Source organism: Xiphias gladius, chromosome 16 (assembly GCF_016859285.1).
Source record: "Xiphias gladius isolate SHS-SW01 ecotype Sanya breed wild chromosome 16, ASM1685928v1, whole genome shotgun sequence".
NCBI lineage: Eukaryota > Metazoa > Chordata > Actinopteri > Istiophoriformes > Xiphiidae > Xiphias > Xiphias gladius.
In genome coordinates, this window is record NC_053415.1 from 24,665,113 (window position 1) to 24,685,070 (window position 19,958).

The 19,958-nt window shown below is 43.3% G+C and overlaps 1 protein-coding gene across 1 annotated transcript in view; it reads left to right on the forward strand.

The window, feature by feature from the left end:
* The first annotated feature begins 1,025 nt into the window (after positions 1-1,025).
* abcb6b (ATP-binding cassette, sub-family B (MDR/TAP), member 6b) overlaps positions 1,026-19,958 on the forward strand; it is a 32,756-nt gene continuing 13,823 nt past the window's right edge. Inside the window, exons 1-14 of the mRNA XM_040148676.1 lie at positions 1,026-1,225; positions 2,013-2,211; positions 6,437-6,529; positions 6,717-6,793; positions 7,901-8,016; positions 8,163-8,284; positions 8,909-9,018; positions 9,372-9,437; positions 9,665-9,790; positions 11,037-11,113; positions 11,624-11,687; positions 13,579-13,664; positions 14,627-14,684; positions 15,496-15,600. Of these exons, the coding sequence (XP_040004610.1) occupies positions 1,166-1,225; positions 2,013-2,211; positions 6,437-6,529; positions 6,717-6,793; positions 7,901-8,016; positions 8,163-8,284; positions 8,909-9,018; positions 9,372-9,437; positions 9,665-9,790; positions 11,037-11,113; positions 11,624-11,687; positions 13,579-13,664; positions 14,627-14,684; positions 15,496-15,600 (1,359 nt within the window). The 5' untranslated portion in view covers positions 1,026-1,165. The remainder of the gene's footprint in view (positions 1,226-2,012; positions 2,212-6,436; positions 6,530-6,716; positions 6,794-7,900; positions 8,017-8,162; positions 8,285-8,908; positions 9,019-9,371; positions 9,438-9,664; positions 9,791-11,036; positions 11,114-11,623; positions 11,688-13,578; positions 13,665-14,626; positions 14,685-15,495; positions 15,601-19,958) is intronic.

Genomic DNA, 19,958 nt, shown 5'->3' on the forward strand with positions numbered 1-19,958 from the left:
CCCAAAGCTACGAATGTGAGACACGAAGCCGAACTCATGGGAATGTAGAGTGGAACAGAACCAGCAGACAGTCATGTCTCCAACAGTCTTTCAAAAATATTTAACTGACAATAAAAATAATATGTATTTATATCCGTTTTTGCAATTTTATCAGACAGGGCTACAGGAATGACAAAGCTACTATCGATCTTTTATAGGAACAGTGTATGAAATTACAACGTGAAAACTGTTTTACAACGTCCACTTTCCGGCCCACAACTTTACTGTTTTTGGTTCAACTCTCACCGCATTTTATTTTTTAGCGAAAAAGCTGTAAAAAGCCGCTGTCCACTACCTGCTCAGCAGCGAGCAGCAGACAGACACAGTCAGAGAGCAGCTGGTGAACAAGGTTGGAGGGTTTAGCTGCTGAAGAACCAGATATTAACCTGAATACTGGACCTACATTCGTCAGGTGGACAGAAACACGGCCCCAAATGAATGGTCATGTTGCTCTGTAACACACGTGTCTACAAACAAATTCACCAAAACAAATTTCTCAGGCAATTCAAATTATTAAACTGTACGCTAAGTTTGTCAATACATTTCACTTTGTAGCCTTGAATATTGAAATAGTATTTCACATTTCATTTCATCTTTAAGCTTTAGTTCAGTTTTCCAATCATGTAGTTTACAACGATTCTCTCACCACCTTGCGTTCATCTTAGTTTTATTTGATTCTGTTGTTTATAATGACCCTGTCACACACACAAACAAACTCCCTCTCTCTCTTACACACACACACACACACACACACCCACACACACACACACACACACACACACCCAGTGCCCTGCTCCCAGGTCAAAGCAACCTGCTGACCACAGCTACTTTAAACTCAAAGCACAAAACACAACAGGAATGTGTCTGTGTGTGTGTGTGCGCGAGTGTGTGTGTGTGAGAGAGAGAGAGAGAGAGCGAGAGCGAGAGAGAGAGTTTGTGTGTAAAGCCACTCTGACTGCTTTTGAAAACCATCACAGCAGGTTAGACTCTCAGGCACTAATACGGCGTCAGTTAATGAAATATTTGCCTGACGTCCTGTATCCAGGATCTGTGTGTGGCTTGTACAGTAGCTGTTCTGCTGCTGAGGAAATGGGTTCTACGCTACAATAAACTGGAGGGGAATCAGATGGAAGACTTCGGTGTAAAGAGTGGACGAGGAGGACAAAGAGAAGTTGTAGATGTCAAGGTAAGTCGTTGATTCCTGGGATTTCTGACCAATTTCACATTTCAGTCAGGCAACTTTGTAAGTTTGAACACCTAAAACTCAACTACTCTGCGTCACTAAAGCCTCTTTGTCAGATGACAGAAAGAGCAAAAACCATTGTCCTCCCAAATGAGTAGCTTCTGGAATTATGCTTACGTGGTACAAAGTCTTTGATTGGGTTAGACTTTCAAGAAGGTCCCCTGTCATGTGCCGCACGTGAATTTTACACATCAAAGGGTCTATTACGCGTCTCGGGGTGCACTACGGCGCGTGTGAACAAAAGTCGGGTGCTCTCCCGAGAGGGTTGTGTGAAGTCGGACAAGCTGCCCGATCGTTAACACCATTAACTGTGATTCCGCCAATGTTACGCTGTAGGCGTGCCATGCTAAACCGGCGGCGTGCTCTTGGATGGGTGAGGACTAATTGGTCGCCGAGCGGCTCCTGTAAATGCCTACTGTTGAGACTTTGCGGCAGCCCAGCAGCGTTGACCTCCGGTTCGGCCCGAGCACACCTGTTGCGCCGGGAAAAGTGGTTCCGGTCAAGTCCAATACAGATTTACGCAAAGAAAAGACACACATAAACAAAACATTTAAAAAAAACAATGTAGATGATAATAAAAGCCAAAACAGTTACCGCATATTCCTAAGAGTCACACATGCATCCCTTACTCTAAGCGTTGTTAAAACCCGGCGACAGATTTTGTGTGTGAGGGGGGACGGCGACCGTCAGTCCCGTCTCTCCTCCTTACTTCCTCTCTCCCCATGCTCAGATCCAGCACTCCTCCTCTCCCTCCCCCTCTTCTTTGCCGTCGGCCTGGCAAGGCTTTGGGAAGAAGGTGAGGTTGCTGCTGCCGTACGTCTGGCCCAAAGGCACTACAGTGCTGCAGGGACTGGTGCTGCTGTGCGTGGGCCTCCTGACGGCAGAGCGGCTGGTCAATGTGCTGGTGCCCGTCTACTCCAAGAACATCGGTAAGCAATAGAAAACAGAGAAAATGCTGTTAATGAACAGGAGAACCTGATCTTTATTGGTTCACGTGAATGTGTTAAATTGTTCAAAAACTAAAAATGTAGTGTTACATACAAAAATTGAGAACCAAAAGCAGTAGAGGCCCATTCCAGAAGAAAAAGGTGAGACAGATGGAAACTAAAATTTACATTAATCTAATGCATATTAAGGTAAATGCTCCTTCTACTGAAGTATGCATCAGAGGGTAACTTCTAAGTTGTCTGAAGGCCATAAATATTGGTCTCTGCATTATTCTATCATCAGTATTAACTAGAAAATTCAATAGATAAAGCAACGTAACAGCAACCAAAAAAAAAAAAAATCAGTCAGAATGCTGCATTATGCTTTTAAAACTCTAGGTGGTAGTGTGCTCAAATTTTTAAAATGGAGCTCTACCTTGTTTCCTTATTTCCTTGATTGATTAGGTCCTTGTTTTTCTTTCTTCTTTTGAATCCTCGGGGTTGCTACAGAATTGATCTGATTAACAGTTCAAACAGAGCTCGATGAAAGTTGGTCTACATCCAGAACTGGTTGTGTGTTCATTGAATACGTTTTCATAATTCAAGGCGACCCCCCCATGGCATCGGTTAACAATGATTTGGGATTTTTATGAACCTTTTTGGGTTTTTTCGGTTAAGAAGCAGTGTTAGTGCTGTATGATTGCCTTCATCCATCAGTTAATCTGTGTTTGTGGGGCCAGTGTTGCGCACGTTCACACTCCCAGAATGAAGAAATCTGTTCACATTGAAATGGTGAGTTGGTAACAACCTTTGTCTGTAACTGCTCTTTTGCAGCCTCCCGTATCTTGATTCAAACCTGATTTGATCTTAAACGAAAACAAAAATTGGAGTTTCAATTTGAAGATTCATTATTGTCGTACGTATACGTAAAAGCAGGGTAAATGCAATAAGGCTTGTGGCTTGACCACCTCAGGAAATATACACTTAACTTAATAAATGTATAATCGAAAACAAATGCAGCTTTTACAAAGTATGGGGCATAAAAATTAAAATAGCAACAGGAGTATTAATTAGGGTGATGCATTTCAACTACCACGGTCTGCATGTCCATGACAAACACACCTGTGGTGGTAACCTGTCACTGCAGGGGAGAGATGGGAACAGCCGCCGTAAAGCTGTACCTGGAAGTTGCTGTATCAGCAGACATATCAGCCTCAGGCAGCTAATATAATGGTCAGCTTGACTGCACAAAAAGGACATTTATAGGGTGGATGAAAGATGGCCGCCAATATTTTCTTGGTCACAGATGATGATTATTTCAACAATATCAGTCAAACTGCTGTGGAACTGTGCCAATAGTGGTCGCTATTAGCAACAAAATGTTCAACCGACACCAAGTGGCGGTGGCAAAGCAGATATTTTCTGATATGCACTGTTCATGATGTTAGTTAGATTAAATTTTAACGGTCTCGCATTACTAACTATTTCCTCTGTTTTAAGCCACAACCACCTCTGTATAGCTACGTGATGAGCAGCAGGACAGCAGCAACAGGTCGTCAGTAGGCTCGGATGCAGTTGGCAACCGGGGCAAAGGGGGGTATCGACGGCACCAGGTGGCAGGCTGAGCAGTAACCGCTCACTACAGTAGCTTTAGCCCCACAGAAAGCAAACAGGAGGCCACATTAGCCTCAGACAGCTTTTTAAATGGTTAGCTTGTTTAGCGCTCAGCTGCCCCCCGTGGAATTTGCTTGTTCGCAAATCTTTCAGAGGGACGGACATGAAAATCTGAACTTTTCTGGTGGTGGTTTACAACCATATTCTGTATCTATCTGGATCAAAGGTTTGGACGGTTACCCCCGGGAGTGTCAGAGGAGACGCTCAGTCCAGCCCTCACTCGAGGTAGCGGGGACTTATCCTCCTCATGATGATCAGGTGCAGGATTTTAATCAAAATAGGCTGGTTCGAAGAGTTTCATCCAGCAGCTGACAGTCTACCTGGTAGAGCCTTCCCTGCCACACACTTTCACTACACCCTGCCGGCCATGAATACAAAACCAAAGTTGTCACAATGACTGCTCTCTTCTAATGCAGCCGTTCTTGTCGATGTCGCTGGAAATTGGTCTCCTTCGGACGCAGGCATACTTTTTGCTTACCCTGATAATCACACTCACTTGCCAATTCTGTTTCACTTAATTCGCTCAGTGGCTGAACAAATCAGAGATGCGGGCGGCGACTCAAAGGTCCGGGACCGGGCTACCTTTGGCTTCCCCGGAAATGTTGATTTGCGGTCAGTCAGGCAAAGAGACATCTATAACACCTGAGACAGGACTTACCTTAAGCTTTTAACCATGTGTATGAACTCTGAGTAAATGTGAGTCAAAGATTAAACGCAGGACAAAAAAAACGACTGGTTAACAATTGTAAAAATACTGACCATTAATCATTAACTTGTCAATTACATGTTCAAAACCCAACAATCACCAGATAGATCCATAAACATAACACATTTATTTAATCAAAAATAAATAAGTCTTTAACATGTGGACCAATCACTTCATACAGGTACTGAGGAGATCCAGAAATGAAATGCACTCCACCATAAACTGAAAAAAAGTGCAGGCTGGTTTGGTCATTTGTTATAAAACTGTTCAGCTATGTGTAATAAGATCTAGGACTTGGTTTGAAGGAGGAATCAACCTTCGCTTTCACATACGAAGGATGAGTTTTGGCGCCCAACAGCAGGGGGTGTCATCATTTGCCAAGGTCTTTTGTATGCTATTTTGTACGCAGGACTGCATCCACCACAAGGCAACAACCCAGAAGTCTCCACTTCAGAGGAAGTCAGCGTTCAGTTTGTCTTCGGCTACTTTTCCTTTGAGAAAACTGGCCATTTGGCTTTTGGATAGACATGAAAGTTTAAGCCAGTGCTGCGAGAATGAGGCCGAGCGCTGCTTTGTGTGATGAGGAAGGCGTGGAAGAGGTTTTCGGGGGGGGGGGGGTTGTTGATGTGTCTATGTGTGTGAGTGTGTGTGTGTGTGTGTGTGTGTGTGTGTGTGTGTGCGCGCGCACGTGTGTGTGTGTGTGCGGAGGGTTTTCTGGGAGGTCACCCCTCCTGCCAGTCATGCTTAGCCAGCATTAGCGGCCTTTTTCGTGGAGTTAACACACCGGTACAACGGACGTTTTGTCTCTGGGACCGACCCCACCTCCCACCCTCCGACTCCAGGACCCGATGCCAAAGAGAAAATACCCCCCGCTGAAAACACACACTAGAAAGTTAAAGAGTATAGAATACACACATTTCTTTTTTTCATTTCTGTCAATCTTTTTTATCTTATTTTCTATTTTTCTCACTTCTTTTCTCACCATCTCTCTCTCTCTCTCTCTGGATCTTCTGTTTTTCTTCTTCCTCCCCTCCTCCCTTTATCTCTGTCTTTTTTTTTTTTTTTCATTTCAACCTGATTCCCAGCACTTGTACAAAATGGTAATGAATGTGAATGAGAATGTGTGGCAGAAAGGGGGAGTGTGTGAACGTTTTCACGACTGTGTGTGTGTGTTTGTGTGTGTGTGCGTGTGTCTGTCTGGATGTTTGGTTGGTTTCCACTGTGAGGACGAGATCATAGACCTTAGTTAAGAAAATGTTGTGGATTTAAAGTATAATAGATGTTTTGTTTTTTTATCAGAACAATGTATTAAATGACATTGTGACAAAGGGGTCGCACGTAGTGACGAACCTATGGAGACTTGTCACCTGAATCTGCGCCTCCCCTCGGTTTTACGGAGTTTTGTAGAGAGTTTCAGCCCATTGTTTAGCCCCTCCGCCTGCAACTTTACTGTTCTGGTTCATTCCCGCTGCTCTCATGGGGTCATTTTCGGCCGCTGTTGTTTTCAGAGAAAAAGCTCTAAAAAGCCACTGTCCCACTACCTGCTCAGCACGTCACAGCCGGCGGACACAAAGAGACCAGCTGGTGGACATAGCTGAGCATTTAGCAGCTAAAAAGACAGATATGTCCCTCGCGTAGAGACCAAAACCAGAGCTAAAAGAGGGGGACCACTCGACTTACATTCGTCAGGGGAAAACAAACACCACTTAAAATCCGTGATAATGTTGTTCTGTAACTGCTGGATGTGTAAATAATCAACAGTTTGCTAACAAGTTCCGAATATCAACTTGGTGATGGTGTGTGTGTGTGTGTGTGTGTGTGTGTGTGTGTGTGTGTGTGTGTGTACAGTGAATGAGCTCTCTGCAGGAGGCAGCTGGACATCACTGATTGCCACTGTCTGCATCTACACACTGCTGAAGTTCCTACAAGGAGGAGGGGCAGGTGCACAAGTGTGTGTTCATATATAGATAGAAATGTGTGTGTGTGTGTGTGTGTGTGTGTGTGTACAAAATAAAAGATGTTTATGTTACGGAATATAAGGTCCTGTGTGTGTGGTTTAGAGTGAATATGAGCATGAAGTTCTTTGGCTTCTTGCTCTCTACTCTTTCTCTCTCTCCGTTCCTCGTAGGTACCTCTGGTTTCATCAGCAACCTCCGTCAGTTTCTGTGGATCAGAGTTCAGCAGTTCACCAGCAGATGCGTTCAGGTACCACTTGGACTTCTTCTTCTTTTATTTCTTCTTCTGTACGTTTCCGGTGTCTTTCATTTTGCTCTCTGAGTCTTTCAACTCTTTCTGAGTTGGATTTCCCACTGTTTTGGCTCAATTATATAAACTCTATGGATCTCTAAAGGATCATTCTAGTTTATTACAACTTTGCTCTTATTTTCATAGTTTCGACCATCATCTCTATCTGTAATAATAACATTCTCCAAAGTAATGAGACGGAAACCAGACTATAACAAAGTCTCATAGGGCGAGCAGCTTGATTGTGTAGATGAGACAAACCAAGAGTTTAGTCAGATTATCTAAACAAACGTATGTGGAGATGAAACTGAAGGTGATCCATCCAAAATGGAGGTCTACAACTTCTTTTCTCTTCCAGATATGCTGGACCAAACTGAGGATATGCTCGAAACTTGTAGGATTATGTGCTCATGGTCCTTGCTTTGTCTGAATTTTGAGACCGCAGCAAGTGAATATTACCGTAACTCCAAACCAAAACGACGGCTACAAAAATACGATCCAGGCTGTAGTAAGCCGGAATCATCCTTTAATTTTGAAACTTCCAACATGATATGAACGAAGCATATAACAGAATGTAAAAAAAAAAAAGAGAGAAAAAAAGGAATTAGAGTACGGACAATCAGGATGACAAAATCACAGTTTAATTGTGAACGTACTCAGACTATGGATCCGGGAGGTACTAAGAAAATTCTCAACGCACTATTTACATGTAAAAATGATTTAGGTTGGCAAAACAAGAAAAGTGTGCATTACAGCAGTGATGTTGTGAGGGGTGAAACTGGTTTTTCTGCAGGTTAACCCTCTGTTCTCTCCACTTATGTCCACTTAAGTGAGTATAAGTTTACCGAGTACAGTAGGATTAAGGCTGATAAATGCTACCTGTTAACAAAGGGTTTTTTTATGGCTTTTTATGCTTGTTAATTCATCTGATTCATACAGTTTAAAGAAAGAGATTTCAGATTTAGCTGGATGACATTGTCCATGGTCTAAGTAAGTCATGGTTGTACGCTGTCTGTATAGTCACATAACTGGGAGTCTCTCGCTGTCCATTTGTCCTCCGTACTTCAGGTGCGCCTGTTTTCCCACCTGCATGGCTTGTCTCTGCGCTGGCACCTGGAGAGGCGCACCGGGGACGTGCTGAGGAGTGTCGACCGGGGCACCTCCTCCATCAACAACCTGCTGAGGTAGGACACGGGGGGGGGGCGAGCGATGGGGGTTCGAGAACCAGAACATGTCTTGATTTCTGCTTGGGTTCAACTGCGGTGCAATGGGAACCAACACACACGTGTAGCGGGGGGAGTGATAACCTATGATTGTTTTTGTCTTTTAGCTACATCCTGTTCAGTATCCTCCCTACCATCTGTGACATCGTCATTGCCATCATCTACTTCGTCTCCTACTTCAGTGTCTGGTTTGGACTCATAGTTTTCACCTGCATGGTGCTCTACCTCAGTGAGTCAGTGTGTGTGTGTGTGTGTGTGTTTGCTCGTTTTCTACTGGTAATCAGGATCCATTGTCTTGCGATGACAAGCTTCTATATTCATCATCTATCCAAGCTGGTTTCATCATAACAGCAACAGCAGAGAAAAAAAAAAAAAAAGGGGATGGAAGCAGGCTTTACCAGGAAACAAGACATTTTTTATACTAGAGAATACAATAATAGATAAAGGTTTGATAATTCAATACCAAACCTTTATCTCTATGAATATGAACACTGCAAAAACAGCTTATGAAAACCAAATTATGCATTTTTTCATGAGTCATTGGCTCAGGATGACCACAGCCACTCTCAGCTTCACGTGCTTAATAGAGACGTTACAAATTAAATTCAAGAGCTATTTGATAGATGATTTCAGCAGAGCTTCGTTATGCCTCACTTTCCTAACCCCAAACCCAAGAACCAGTTCAGTTTGGTTAATTTTGACTCTTACGAAAAAATATACACGTAAACTGTAGAAATTACTACGTCAGTACTAAATGGGATACATCAGTTTATACTTCTGTTGATGAAACTTGAAGCTTTTATCAAATGCAGCTTCAGGCTGATATTAATCAGGCTCTGCTCTCCACCCGCAGCCAGCACCATCCTGATCACAGAGTGGAGGACGAAATACAGGAGGGAGATGAACAATCAAGACAACAACGCCAAGTCCAGAGCTGTCGACTCGCTGCTCAACTTTGAGACGGTAGATTGCATCAGTGCACACCTCCGGTTTATTTTACGGCTGAAAGGTGAAACAGTAACTCCACACTTTATGTTTTATGGAGGGAAACCACTGCTGCCCTGAGCAGGGGTGTCCACGTGAGGTCTGTTGTAAAAACCCCCAGCTGTGGTGTAGCACCAGCGGAGATGCCACATTTGTACATTGGCCTGTGTGAGATGCCAGTTCCAGAGTTTTCCAGATGTTTCCCAGTGTTGCACGACGGTCTAACATGTTTGTAGATATCTCAGTTTCGGGTCATTTCAGGATGTTAACGGGAGCCTTTCCGGCATGTTTCAGTCTTCACTCACTGGATTTTGATTTTTCATTTTCACTAGGTAAAATATTACAACGCTGAGGATTATGAGGTCCGCTGCTTTGAGGAGGCCATTCTGAAATATCAAGTAAGCTTGTGCTTCTGTCAGGTGAAGACTAAAATCATCTGTTACCAAAGACCAGCCAATAGCGGAGAAGGAGCTCATAGCTGCTTGTCACAAGCAGATGTAAAGCAACCCGCTAAAACTGTTGCATGTTTTTTTTTACAAAAAGTCAAATCAGTTTTCAATTCCTCAGACGCATTTTTCGATCTTTCCCGTTTTTAATCAAATGTGTGCTGGTTGTGTTTCTAAAGCAGTGTGAGTGGAAGAGCTCAGCATCGCTCGCGCTGCTGAATCAAACCCAGAGCATCATCATAGGATCAGGGCTGCTGGCGGGATCTCTGCTCTGCGCCTACCTGGTCTCTGTGGGACAATTCCAGGTGTGTGTTAAGTATCTAAAACCAGCCGGCTCCCCTCCCCATATTGAGGGAGCTCAAAGTGTGGAAATGTGGAAATGTGCACACTGCGGATTTCAACTCGACGATGGCCCCCGTTTATGTTTTTGGCGTTTCCCAAAATTCGCGCCAGGTTAATCTGTTGGATTTTAAAACTTGAGTGTGCGATGCCGCAACCCATCTTAATCTTTAAATCTATTTAACCAGGGCCTGTCTCTGATGCATCTATAGCTATGCTTTGTTTCCTTTTCTCTCTACTGTACTCAGGGGTCTCTTGCAAAGGAGATCCCAATGCGATAACCTGATTAAAAAGAGTTCATACATCAGATGACGCACAATAGATCAGTGAACTACTGTAACAGAGGACGACGTTACAGCTTAGACAGTGAACTTCACTTGGACGCGACATTAGCAACTCAGACAACCACAATGACTCGGACATGACGTCCGTGACTCGACTTGACTGCGACGGCCGGGACGTGGCCGGAACGGCTCATGCGCACCCTTCGTAACTTGAACGCGACCTCTGTGACGCTGCTTATTTGCATGACCACAATAGCGCGGCCTTGGCGGTGATGCTGATGAGCAACCCGACCGCAAACTCTGTAAATTAGACATTATTTCGGCAATAAGGCGAAGACGTGGCCTCAGTCACGCAGACGCGACATGGGCGACTTAGTAATGACCTCAGTAGCGCAGACCTCAGTGGCCTCATCGATCTTGGTGACTTGGCCTAGTATCTTGGACATGAGACTAAGACAAGTCAAAAAATGGGACAGGGCCAATGGGCATTACTTTACTGACTGGGACATGGTCTTTATCGACTCAGATTCAACCTCAATGACCAGGGCGAAGCCCTAAATCGTCACTGCTGCAGCCAGTTGGTTTTAGAAGATGCAGAATCGGTTAAATAGAGTCACCTATGGCGTAGTCGTGGTGGGTTTAACGTGACTGACCTTTCCCCTCAGCTCTACGGGGGTGTTACTGTCTTTCAGCTTGTTTACTAACACTTTGTCCACAACAACTTTATACAGTAGGTCATTTTAATGTTGTGAGCTGGTTCGGTTGCCCCCCGAATGGTGAAAAAGCGTGTGGAAGTCTTGCGGGTTGGAGGCTAATTGAGATGGTTGGCTCACAGTAACCTTTGATTATTACGGGATCGGGACTTTTCTGTGGGTAGTCTCCAGGCCGCTTAATGTTCAGCGGCTTCGTGTGTTTCCCTTCCCCTCAGGTTGGAGATTATGTTCTGTTTGGAACCTACATCATCCAGCTGTACACGCCTCTGAACTGGTTTGGTACCTACTACAGGTGAGATGAGTGTACGGGACAGGGGGCAAATCACTGACCCTGTTATTAAATGCATACAAGGATCTATTGTTCGGTCGTTATTTGCGGGTTTATGTGTCATTCTTGCACAGTTTACGATGAAACTCAGTTACGTAATTTTCAAAGCTGTGGTGGGAGGCTGGGGCGGTGGGGTGTTTTTACAATAACAAACTTGTATCTTAGGTTTTCACAAATCGGTAGCTACGGCATCCCAGTGGCTGACTCTGGAAAAGACCTTGGAATAGTTTGTCTGTGTGTGGGTGTGACTGTTTTTACCGGTGCCAGCAAATATTATGGATATTAGCTTCTATATGATCAGAGTATATTAACCTAAAATAAAGATGAGAAGGCTGCTAATACTACTGCTCCGGGTAACCACTTCCTTGACTACATCTGCTACCAATGTTAGAAACGCCCCGTCTTCTCCTTCTTCTACTGCTGCTGCTATTACTGCATCTAGTATTGCTGATTGTGCATGGTGTGTGTCTGCAGGCTGATTCAGAGTGCATTTGTCGACATGGAGAACATGCTGGCACTGTTGACGGAGCAGAAGGAGGTGAGTCACACACAAAAAAAAAAAAAAAAAAAGCAAACTTCTGGTAAATGTATCAGGTGTGTGGTTTTAGTGTAGTTTAATTATCGGTCCAAGATCTTTGGTCTAACGTAGTCCACAGTCAGTGTTAATGAACTCAGTAGCAGTAACGTGTTCCCTTGAGCGTAACTGAAGTGCATTACTTTGATGCTTATCCGTCTAGACCGCGACTTTGCTGTTCCGGTTCACTCTTCAGGTTCAGTCTCTCATAGCGTTTTCGGTTTCGGCCTCGGCGGGGCTGCTGTTTTCAGACAGAAAGCTCCAAAAAAGCCACCGTCCCGCTACCTGCTCAGCACGTGACAGCAGACAGACACAGCCAGAGACCAGCTGGTGAGAATAGTGGAGCATTTAGCAGCTAAAGTGCCAGCGATTAACCCGCAGGAGTTGGCAGAGACCAAAGTAAGGGCCGAAAGAGAGAGGCCGTTCAACTTACATTTTCCAGGTGGCCAGAAACACGGCTCCACATGAACACTAATGCTGTTCCGTAACGGCTGGATGTGTAAATAAGCAGCTGTTTATCTTATTTGCGCGTCACTTAAAAGGTGATGATGTACCGGTGTCGTGTTCGCAACTTGTGTCAACCGCCCCCGAGCGGTCACTAATGGATCCTATGACTGTGTGTATTGACAAAAAAGTGTCACTTGAAGCGATGAACCCGGAGTAAAAACGGCTCTGATAAGTTTTATGTGTCTATAAATTGTTTCTTGTGTTGTTCATTGTCATTGGGTTTCCTCATGTGTTTAATGCCTGGCGACAAACCATTCTTCCTTTGGAATAATAATAAAGATAAAGTAAGAAGCAGACAATACTGATAATGTAATAAAATATTGTTTGTTTCGTTTATATTTGGGATACATTTATTATATGGCTGAGGTGATCATTTTATTAGGTATATTTATTGGCATGAATAGTAACAATTTGCTATCGCTCAGGTAGAGTTAGGTATTTAGGTCTTTTCTCATTTTAAGCAAAACATATAAGCATAATTACATAAAATGAAATATAATAATTACACATAAGTGACAGAAAAATTAAAGTCTGTTAACAATGTTCAGAGTCACTCTGTCAGTCTGCTTGGAAACAGAGAAACTCACACAGTCAGAGGTCAGCGGATTAGGAGGTCAACAAGTGTTTGTGTGTGACTTTGTGCGTTGTGTGTATTTGTGTGCGAGCGCATACTAAAACACACAGTCTGCCTGTATGTCTGTATGTGAACGTCTGATTTTGTGTGTATTTATGTCTGCCTGTGAGTGTGTGTGTGTGTGTGTGTGTGTGTGTGTGCGTGTGCGTGTGTGTTTCGGTGGGAAAAGGCGTCCTCCGGCTGCCTCACTAAAGGCTCCTACATTCACAGGCCCTTGATATGGTAAACAGCCACATGAATGTGGACAAAAGCATTAGAGCACCTTAAAAACACAGCGGCCCTTTTCTTTGGCTTGGGAAGCTGCAGGCGAGGGGAGTCAGGGAGGAGGCGGAGGAGGGAGGTCAGGAAGGAGAAAGGGACTGCGAATGCTGATGGGGATGATTCCTCAAACTGCGATCAAACTTTAAGTTCCCCGTTTAGCATTAATAAACAGTATGTAAACGTTTTAATAAATGGTTTATGACAAACTGTCAAGCCCGGCTTTTGTTTCGCCAACACCAAGGAGAAGTTACAAAAGTGCTCAGAATAATGGAAGTTTGAACATTTATAATTCCAAGGCAACTGAGCAAGTTTCATCTGTGGATAAAGACCTGATTGATCTTGGGTTGAGACGGACTTGCAAACCGTTATTTATTTATTTTTTTCTTTGTGTCTTTGTACTTTGGGCAACACATTCAAAGAAATGAATTATCCTTCTCTTCCTCCTCCCCACAGGTTCAGGATGCTGAGGACGCACAGGACTTGCAGCTCGCGGCAGGTCAGGTGGAGTTTGACAGAGTCTCCTTCAGCTACGTGCCTGGGTGTGTAGCCGACATCTCATTGGTTTTTTTTATCTTAAATCCAGCACTTTTGACTTTTGGTGCCAGAAAAACACTTAGAAACACCTACAGTATGTTTCCGTTTATCTGAAAACCAATCTTTTGTGGCTCTTTAAATAAGGGCAGTCTGATAATCAAAGGCAGAAGTAGCCTGATAGCATCACTGGATGGTAACCGACATTGACACTGGAGACTAATGTTTCCATCCCATCACCTGCCAACAGTTTATGTTTCTTTGTTTTAACCACAAACACAAATTTCCCCCTAACCCGAACCAAATGATCAAAGTTGGGTAAACCTAACCTCACGTTGACCACAGAGGTGGTAAATCGTTAAATTGATCATTTAATGGTGTTTATATCATATGCATTATGGAAGGCACTGGCAAACAACCCTTTTAGTCCTTCAGTTTGGAAGGCTTGCTGTTACAAATATGGTGATATAAAAATAATATGACACCGTCTAAAGAAAGGCCAGGGAGCCTGGGGTTTTATAATGAACCTCCCCTAAAGTACTAAATGAACAATACGAAGAAAAATGCGACTCCTTGTGTTCAGGTAACTGGTTGAAAGTTAAACTAACTGGGATACATGTTCAGTAAGAATCATGTCATTTGAAATTGTGATTGCAATTTTGAAAGACGTGAAGAAGCGGTTTAATCTGTACTCAGAAATAGCACCGCCGGTTGCCGTCGCCTGCTGTCTGGAGGATGAAAAACACACTGACGTTTATTGGACGAAGGTCTCGGCCGACCTCCTGTGGGCAGCGGCGTTTGTTTTACGGCATAACATGAGCCGCAGCGTGAGAGAGGAACGTGCAAGTGAAGCTCAGCCGTTGGTGCGATGTTTCAGAATAGACAGATGTCTCAATGAAGATTTCTATCCCAAACGCTCATCGTCTTTCTTTATTTGTACCTGTGTGTGTTTGTGTGTTTGTGTGTGCAGCACTGAGGTTCTCAGAGATGTGACCTTCACAGTGGAGGGGGGACAGACGGTTGCCCTGGTACGTTGTCTTCTGTTTGCTAGACCTACGTTCCTATTGTCTATCGAGGGTTATTTAACAGACCACTTCTACCGGACTAGAAACCCCCCCCCCACAACATTTTGTTTCCGTACCTCTAGTCATGTTGATAGTTTTGCTTTTATTTGCTCTATTTTTTTGAGATATCCGTCTTTGGGATCTTTTTTCTGGTTAATCTACAGATCACTCACTGTGAGCAGTTTCATTGCTACTACTTTTCATTGAAGAAATAGTCAGTAGTGGAGGAAGTGTTCAGATCCTTCACTTAAGCAAAAGTACCAACACAAAAGTGTAAAATTACTCTATTACAAGTCAAAATCCTGCATTTAAACTCCTGTTTAGGTAAAACAACCGGTTTAATCTTTAACAATGTATTGCATTTCATGAGCTCCTCATAGGATTAATGAAAAATCTTAATCTGAAACGTAACACATACCTATGTCTTTGAAAAGAAGTAGAAGAATAAAGCAGCAGAAAATGGAAATACTCTGGTAAAGTAGCTCAAAATTGTACTCAAGTACAGTACTTAAATAAATGTACTTAGTTACTTAGTTTCCACTGCTCACAGTGGGCTCGGGGAGCTATCGTGGGACCAAAACTATTTGCGTGGTTAAATACCACAAGAGGTATGTGAGAAGAGGAGCGAGGAAATATGTTTTTTGAGCGATTCGGTTGAACCAGTCCTTTAAGATACATAGCACTGCAGCGTGTGTGTGTGTGTGTGTGTGTGTGTGTGTGTGTGTGTGTGTGTGTGTGTGTGTGTGTGTGTGTGTGTGTGTGTGTGTGTGTGCAGATTGGTCCCTCTGGATCAGGGAAAAGCTCCATCCTGCGTCTCTTGTTCAGATTCTACGACCCTCAGAGTGGCTGCATCCGCATAGACGGCCAGGACATCTCCAAGGTACACACACACACACACACACACACACACCGCATGACACCCACAATCAGTTCAGGTCATTGCAAATCAAGCAGCTTCAAGGACCATACTTTTATTGTGTGTACTTTTATTACTGCCAACGATTCTCCCAAGTTTTTAGATTTATCTGTGTCCTTCCAGGCAGCCAGACAGTACAGAGCATTTGTGGAAATTTGAACGTGTACACAACGTGTCCGTGGGCATGTGCATGAGAGTCAGCCAGTCAGCTGCGCACTGTGGTTTGTTGGGCATGGCCGCTGTTGGCACGAAGTTTTCAAAATAGTTCTAATCTGCGTTACGACGTGACAGCGATGTGGAAAAAAAACAAAAACAAAACAAAAAAAACACTAAATGAAATAGTAATTTACCAATCCATACATTCCGTTTGCTGTGGCAGCAGTATGTGGAGCAGAGGTCTTTTTCAAGTGGTGATACGTCGGGCGAAATTAAGCGATGCTGAGGCTACAATGAAAACAGAACACGTTTGACAACTTTCATAAGATCTGGGACAACACCTGCAGAGGTTTTGGTCTCGGATCTGAAAAATTAGCCTGGGACAGGCAAGACTGTGGCAAAAGACTCAGAGTCGACGCAATAGGCCTAAAGGAATAGTTCAGCATTTTGTTACAGAGCGTTGGATGAAAAGCTACCGGCTGCTCGGCTGTATAGTTACTGCACCTGGCCAACAAGTAGTCTGGAACATAACTTCCCCTCAAAACTGATACTTCTCATTTTACAGTTTGGACACTCGAATAAAATGGCGGACAGTAAACGTAGTGCCCTGTGTAGGCGAGGCCGACCGTCTCCTGGCTCTGGCTTGATTTAAGAGTGGTGTCAATGAATAAGCAGATTTCCTTCCTCTTCATCTCTCTCTCTCTCTTTATTTCTTATCTCAGTCTTCATTGCTCTTTCCAGCCTTTGCCTCATGCACTTTGATTTCCACTTTTCCCCTCTCTCTCCACTTTCTCTCTCTCTCTCTCTCTCACACACACACACACACACACACACACACACACACACACACACACACACACACACACACACACATACAGCTGGGCTGAGTGTGTGAGCTCCAGTCACACTGTGAATAAATCATAGTAAAAGGTTCCTGAATAATGCAGCAACGAGTCCAGACACCAGATGTGTGTCTGTGTGTGTGTGTGTGTGTGTGTGTGTGTGTGTGTGTGTGTAAAGTTAGCCCATTTATTGTAGTTGTAGCTGAAGTAACTCTGTTTATGATTTGCCAAAAGTCTCAATAAAAACTGAACAGCACAAACACTCTCACACACACATGTACACATGTTTTCGTACAACAAACATACTTGTTGGAATGAAGAGGCCGGTGATGATTATGAGGCCGCTTGTTTGTAATTACACAGCAGGAGGACGGTTTAATCAACGCACACATGCACACACGCGGTATTCTCTTAAAGCGGATTCCGCTGTTTATCAATGTGGGTTTTTTTGGAGGAGGAAGTGCTCCTCAGCTTCCTCCGCTGAGGGATTCATTCCGTTGTTGTGCTAGGCAGCGTCAGGGCCGGCCCTTTTCTGGAGGCCACAATGAAATGCACGATGTTTTTATTTTTTTATTTTTCCAGTATATGAGCTGTTTACCAGGATCATAGATATGATATTGTTCAGCAGGAGTATCGTGTTCATTTATTAAACTTAAAATTAACTTTTGCCATGCTTCGACGTCCTGATCTTGTCGACGGTAAAGGATAAAAGCCCTCTCAAAAAAGGAGACCGTATGAAGGCCAACGCACCTGATGATGCGGGGGGGGGGGGGGGACTACTCATGGGATTTACAGCACAAATACATCCTTAAAATATGTGGCAACAACTTTTACAATCTACATTATATATTACATGAGCGGTGAGTTATTCGTTATGGAGAAGAAGAAGAGAATATGAGACATGAAATAAACTCTTAAAACGGGTGGTAATTCCCTGAAACACCTCAGTCACGTTTGAAAAACGATGAATCAATAAAAAAGAATTTGGATTAGCAGGTGACCATAAAGTCTCGCCTCTTTTAGAGAGTCAGAGCGAGGAGGACGAGGAGGATGTTCAGCTCTGGGTTTTAATGGCAGCAGTTTTTACAGGCCATCTGTTTCACATGTTGCCTGTTGTCACTCCGTTAATATCCACAAGGCTTTTCATGTTGTACTCTATAAATACTTTTTTAATGTGTCACTATCAAAGGGCTCATTGGCCTATTATTCCCAATGACACGACGTAAATCCTAACAAGTCATTCAGTCTTATTCCCAGTACTGATATTGCTGAAACGGTTAAAAGAAAAAATGAATCGGTGCGGTGAGGTGTGTTGAGACCAATGCAACCTCACCGCGCCATAAAATCTTTAAAGGAACAGTTCGTTCGACAAAAAGATCGATACCACTCTCTTCTTTACACGCTACTGTAAATATCAAGCTAGCGCCAGCAGCTGATTAGCTTAGCTTAGCATGAAGACAGCAAGCAGGAGCAGACGGCTATGCTCGCCATGTCCAAGAAACGATAACAGCACGTACTCTCCCCACAACCGTGGCTATCACATTTCCGCTCGCGTTTGGATTAAGCAAAAGACATACAACGTGTCAAGTAGTCAAATTTAATTTTTAAAAGCTCTGGATTGAACCAGGTTAGCCGTTTCCCCCTGTTTCCAATCTTTTTGCTAAGCTATGCTAACCACCTGCTGGCAATGGCTTCATATTTACCGTACAGACATGAAAGTGGCATTTACCTTTTCAACAAATTTTTTGGCAAGAAAGCAAATAAACACATTTCCTAATATGTCAAGTAGAGGTGTACTTTTTTGGATTTTTTTTCAGCTTTAAAACATAAATTCCTGCCTCAAGGTTGTTTTTCTTCCAAGATGTGGTTGACAGCTCACCTTTCAGGTATGTAGAGTTTGACTTCTATAACTTTGTTATCCATTTTTTTTAATCTACCGCAGATTGAAATATTCAAAATACTTTTAATGTAATAACAACAGACTCTGTAATGGGTTAGTTTAACATATGATTCTAATCAGTAATGTCCACATGTTCTAGCTGAGTCTGGAATTTCGCAGAAGATGCTCTGTTTGTTGCACACAGCTGCTTGTAGATTGTTGGATCTTTTGTTTTCAGCAGTTTAAATGGCCTAGATTGTTAGATCCTAAATTCTATCTTAATACCATAGATTTTAGAGAGTTATTTGGTGCTGTAATCATTCCTGCTCCCCATTATGGCCATGAAGTGATCCTAATGTTACGACGCTGTAGGAAATAGGGGATGCAAACCACAGTCCTTGTTCTGTGCGAAAAATGCATCCTAAAATTCAGCTGGAGCTAGTATGAGATAGTCTGAGTTAGCAGAGTCAAGTCTTTCATTTAATACTGTAGCTAAGTTGTTTAAAAATGTGGGCAGAGAGTTGTAATCCTGAATCTCAGTCTCTAAACATGTAGTCCAGTGGCGTACAGTGACTTTTACAGAATCCTGCATTTTCAAACGTACTGCAGATCCTGCACAGAAAACCCTACATCTTGATTGACAGAAAGGAAAAGATATTAATACGATAACTAAAAAGCAGAACAGAGTTAAAAGGCCTGGGTATTATGTGACATAGTTAAGTGTAAACATGTAAATTGAATAAATATGTCTGTGAAAGCTTTCCTTGCACAAGGAGTATATTAAAATCGGCTCCACAATTCACCTTAACTCCCCGTCATCACACATGTTGACCAGGGCGATTAGTGAGACAACTTATGCCGATTTGAGATGATAAATCACAGTGTAATGTGCTTGTTTACTTGCCACTGCTACCTCTTAGAACTTAGGAAGAAAAGATTGCTGAAGTAATGTTGGTGGAAGTTGAGTTATGGGCCGGTTCCCAAGCACATTGTAGGCGGCTAGCCATAGCTAGTCACCCATCAAAGATCCCGGGATTATCCACAATGCACATGCAAAAATTTCCCCCAAAAAATGCTGCTCCCCCCTCTGCTCTGCTTGAAAAGCCCCAGCCTTTGTCAACAGGACATGACCGGGCCCACAAAAATGACAGAAATGATAGACGCAACGGCTCGTAGTCGACCTAGCTTCCAGAGACAACAGCCCACTGCTGCCACAAGAGGGCAGTAAATTACAAGATAAATGCAAACAGGCAATATCAGTTCCTTCATGGGTCAGAACGCTGTTCCCTTCTAATTGACGCCTATTTTTGGTTTAACTAGTCAAGCACTGCTTGTCTTGCTCGTCCTGATGGAGCGCCACTGGTGTGGTCGTATTTGAAATTGTGCATTCCTCTTTTCGAATGAGTAAATGTGTCAAGTAGTGGCTTCAAAACCTTAAAGCAGGT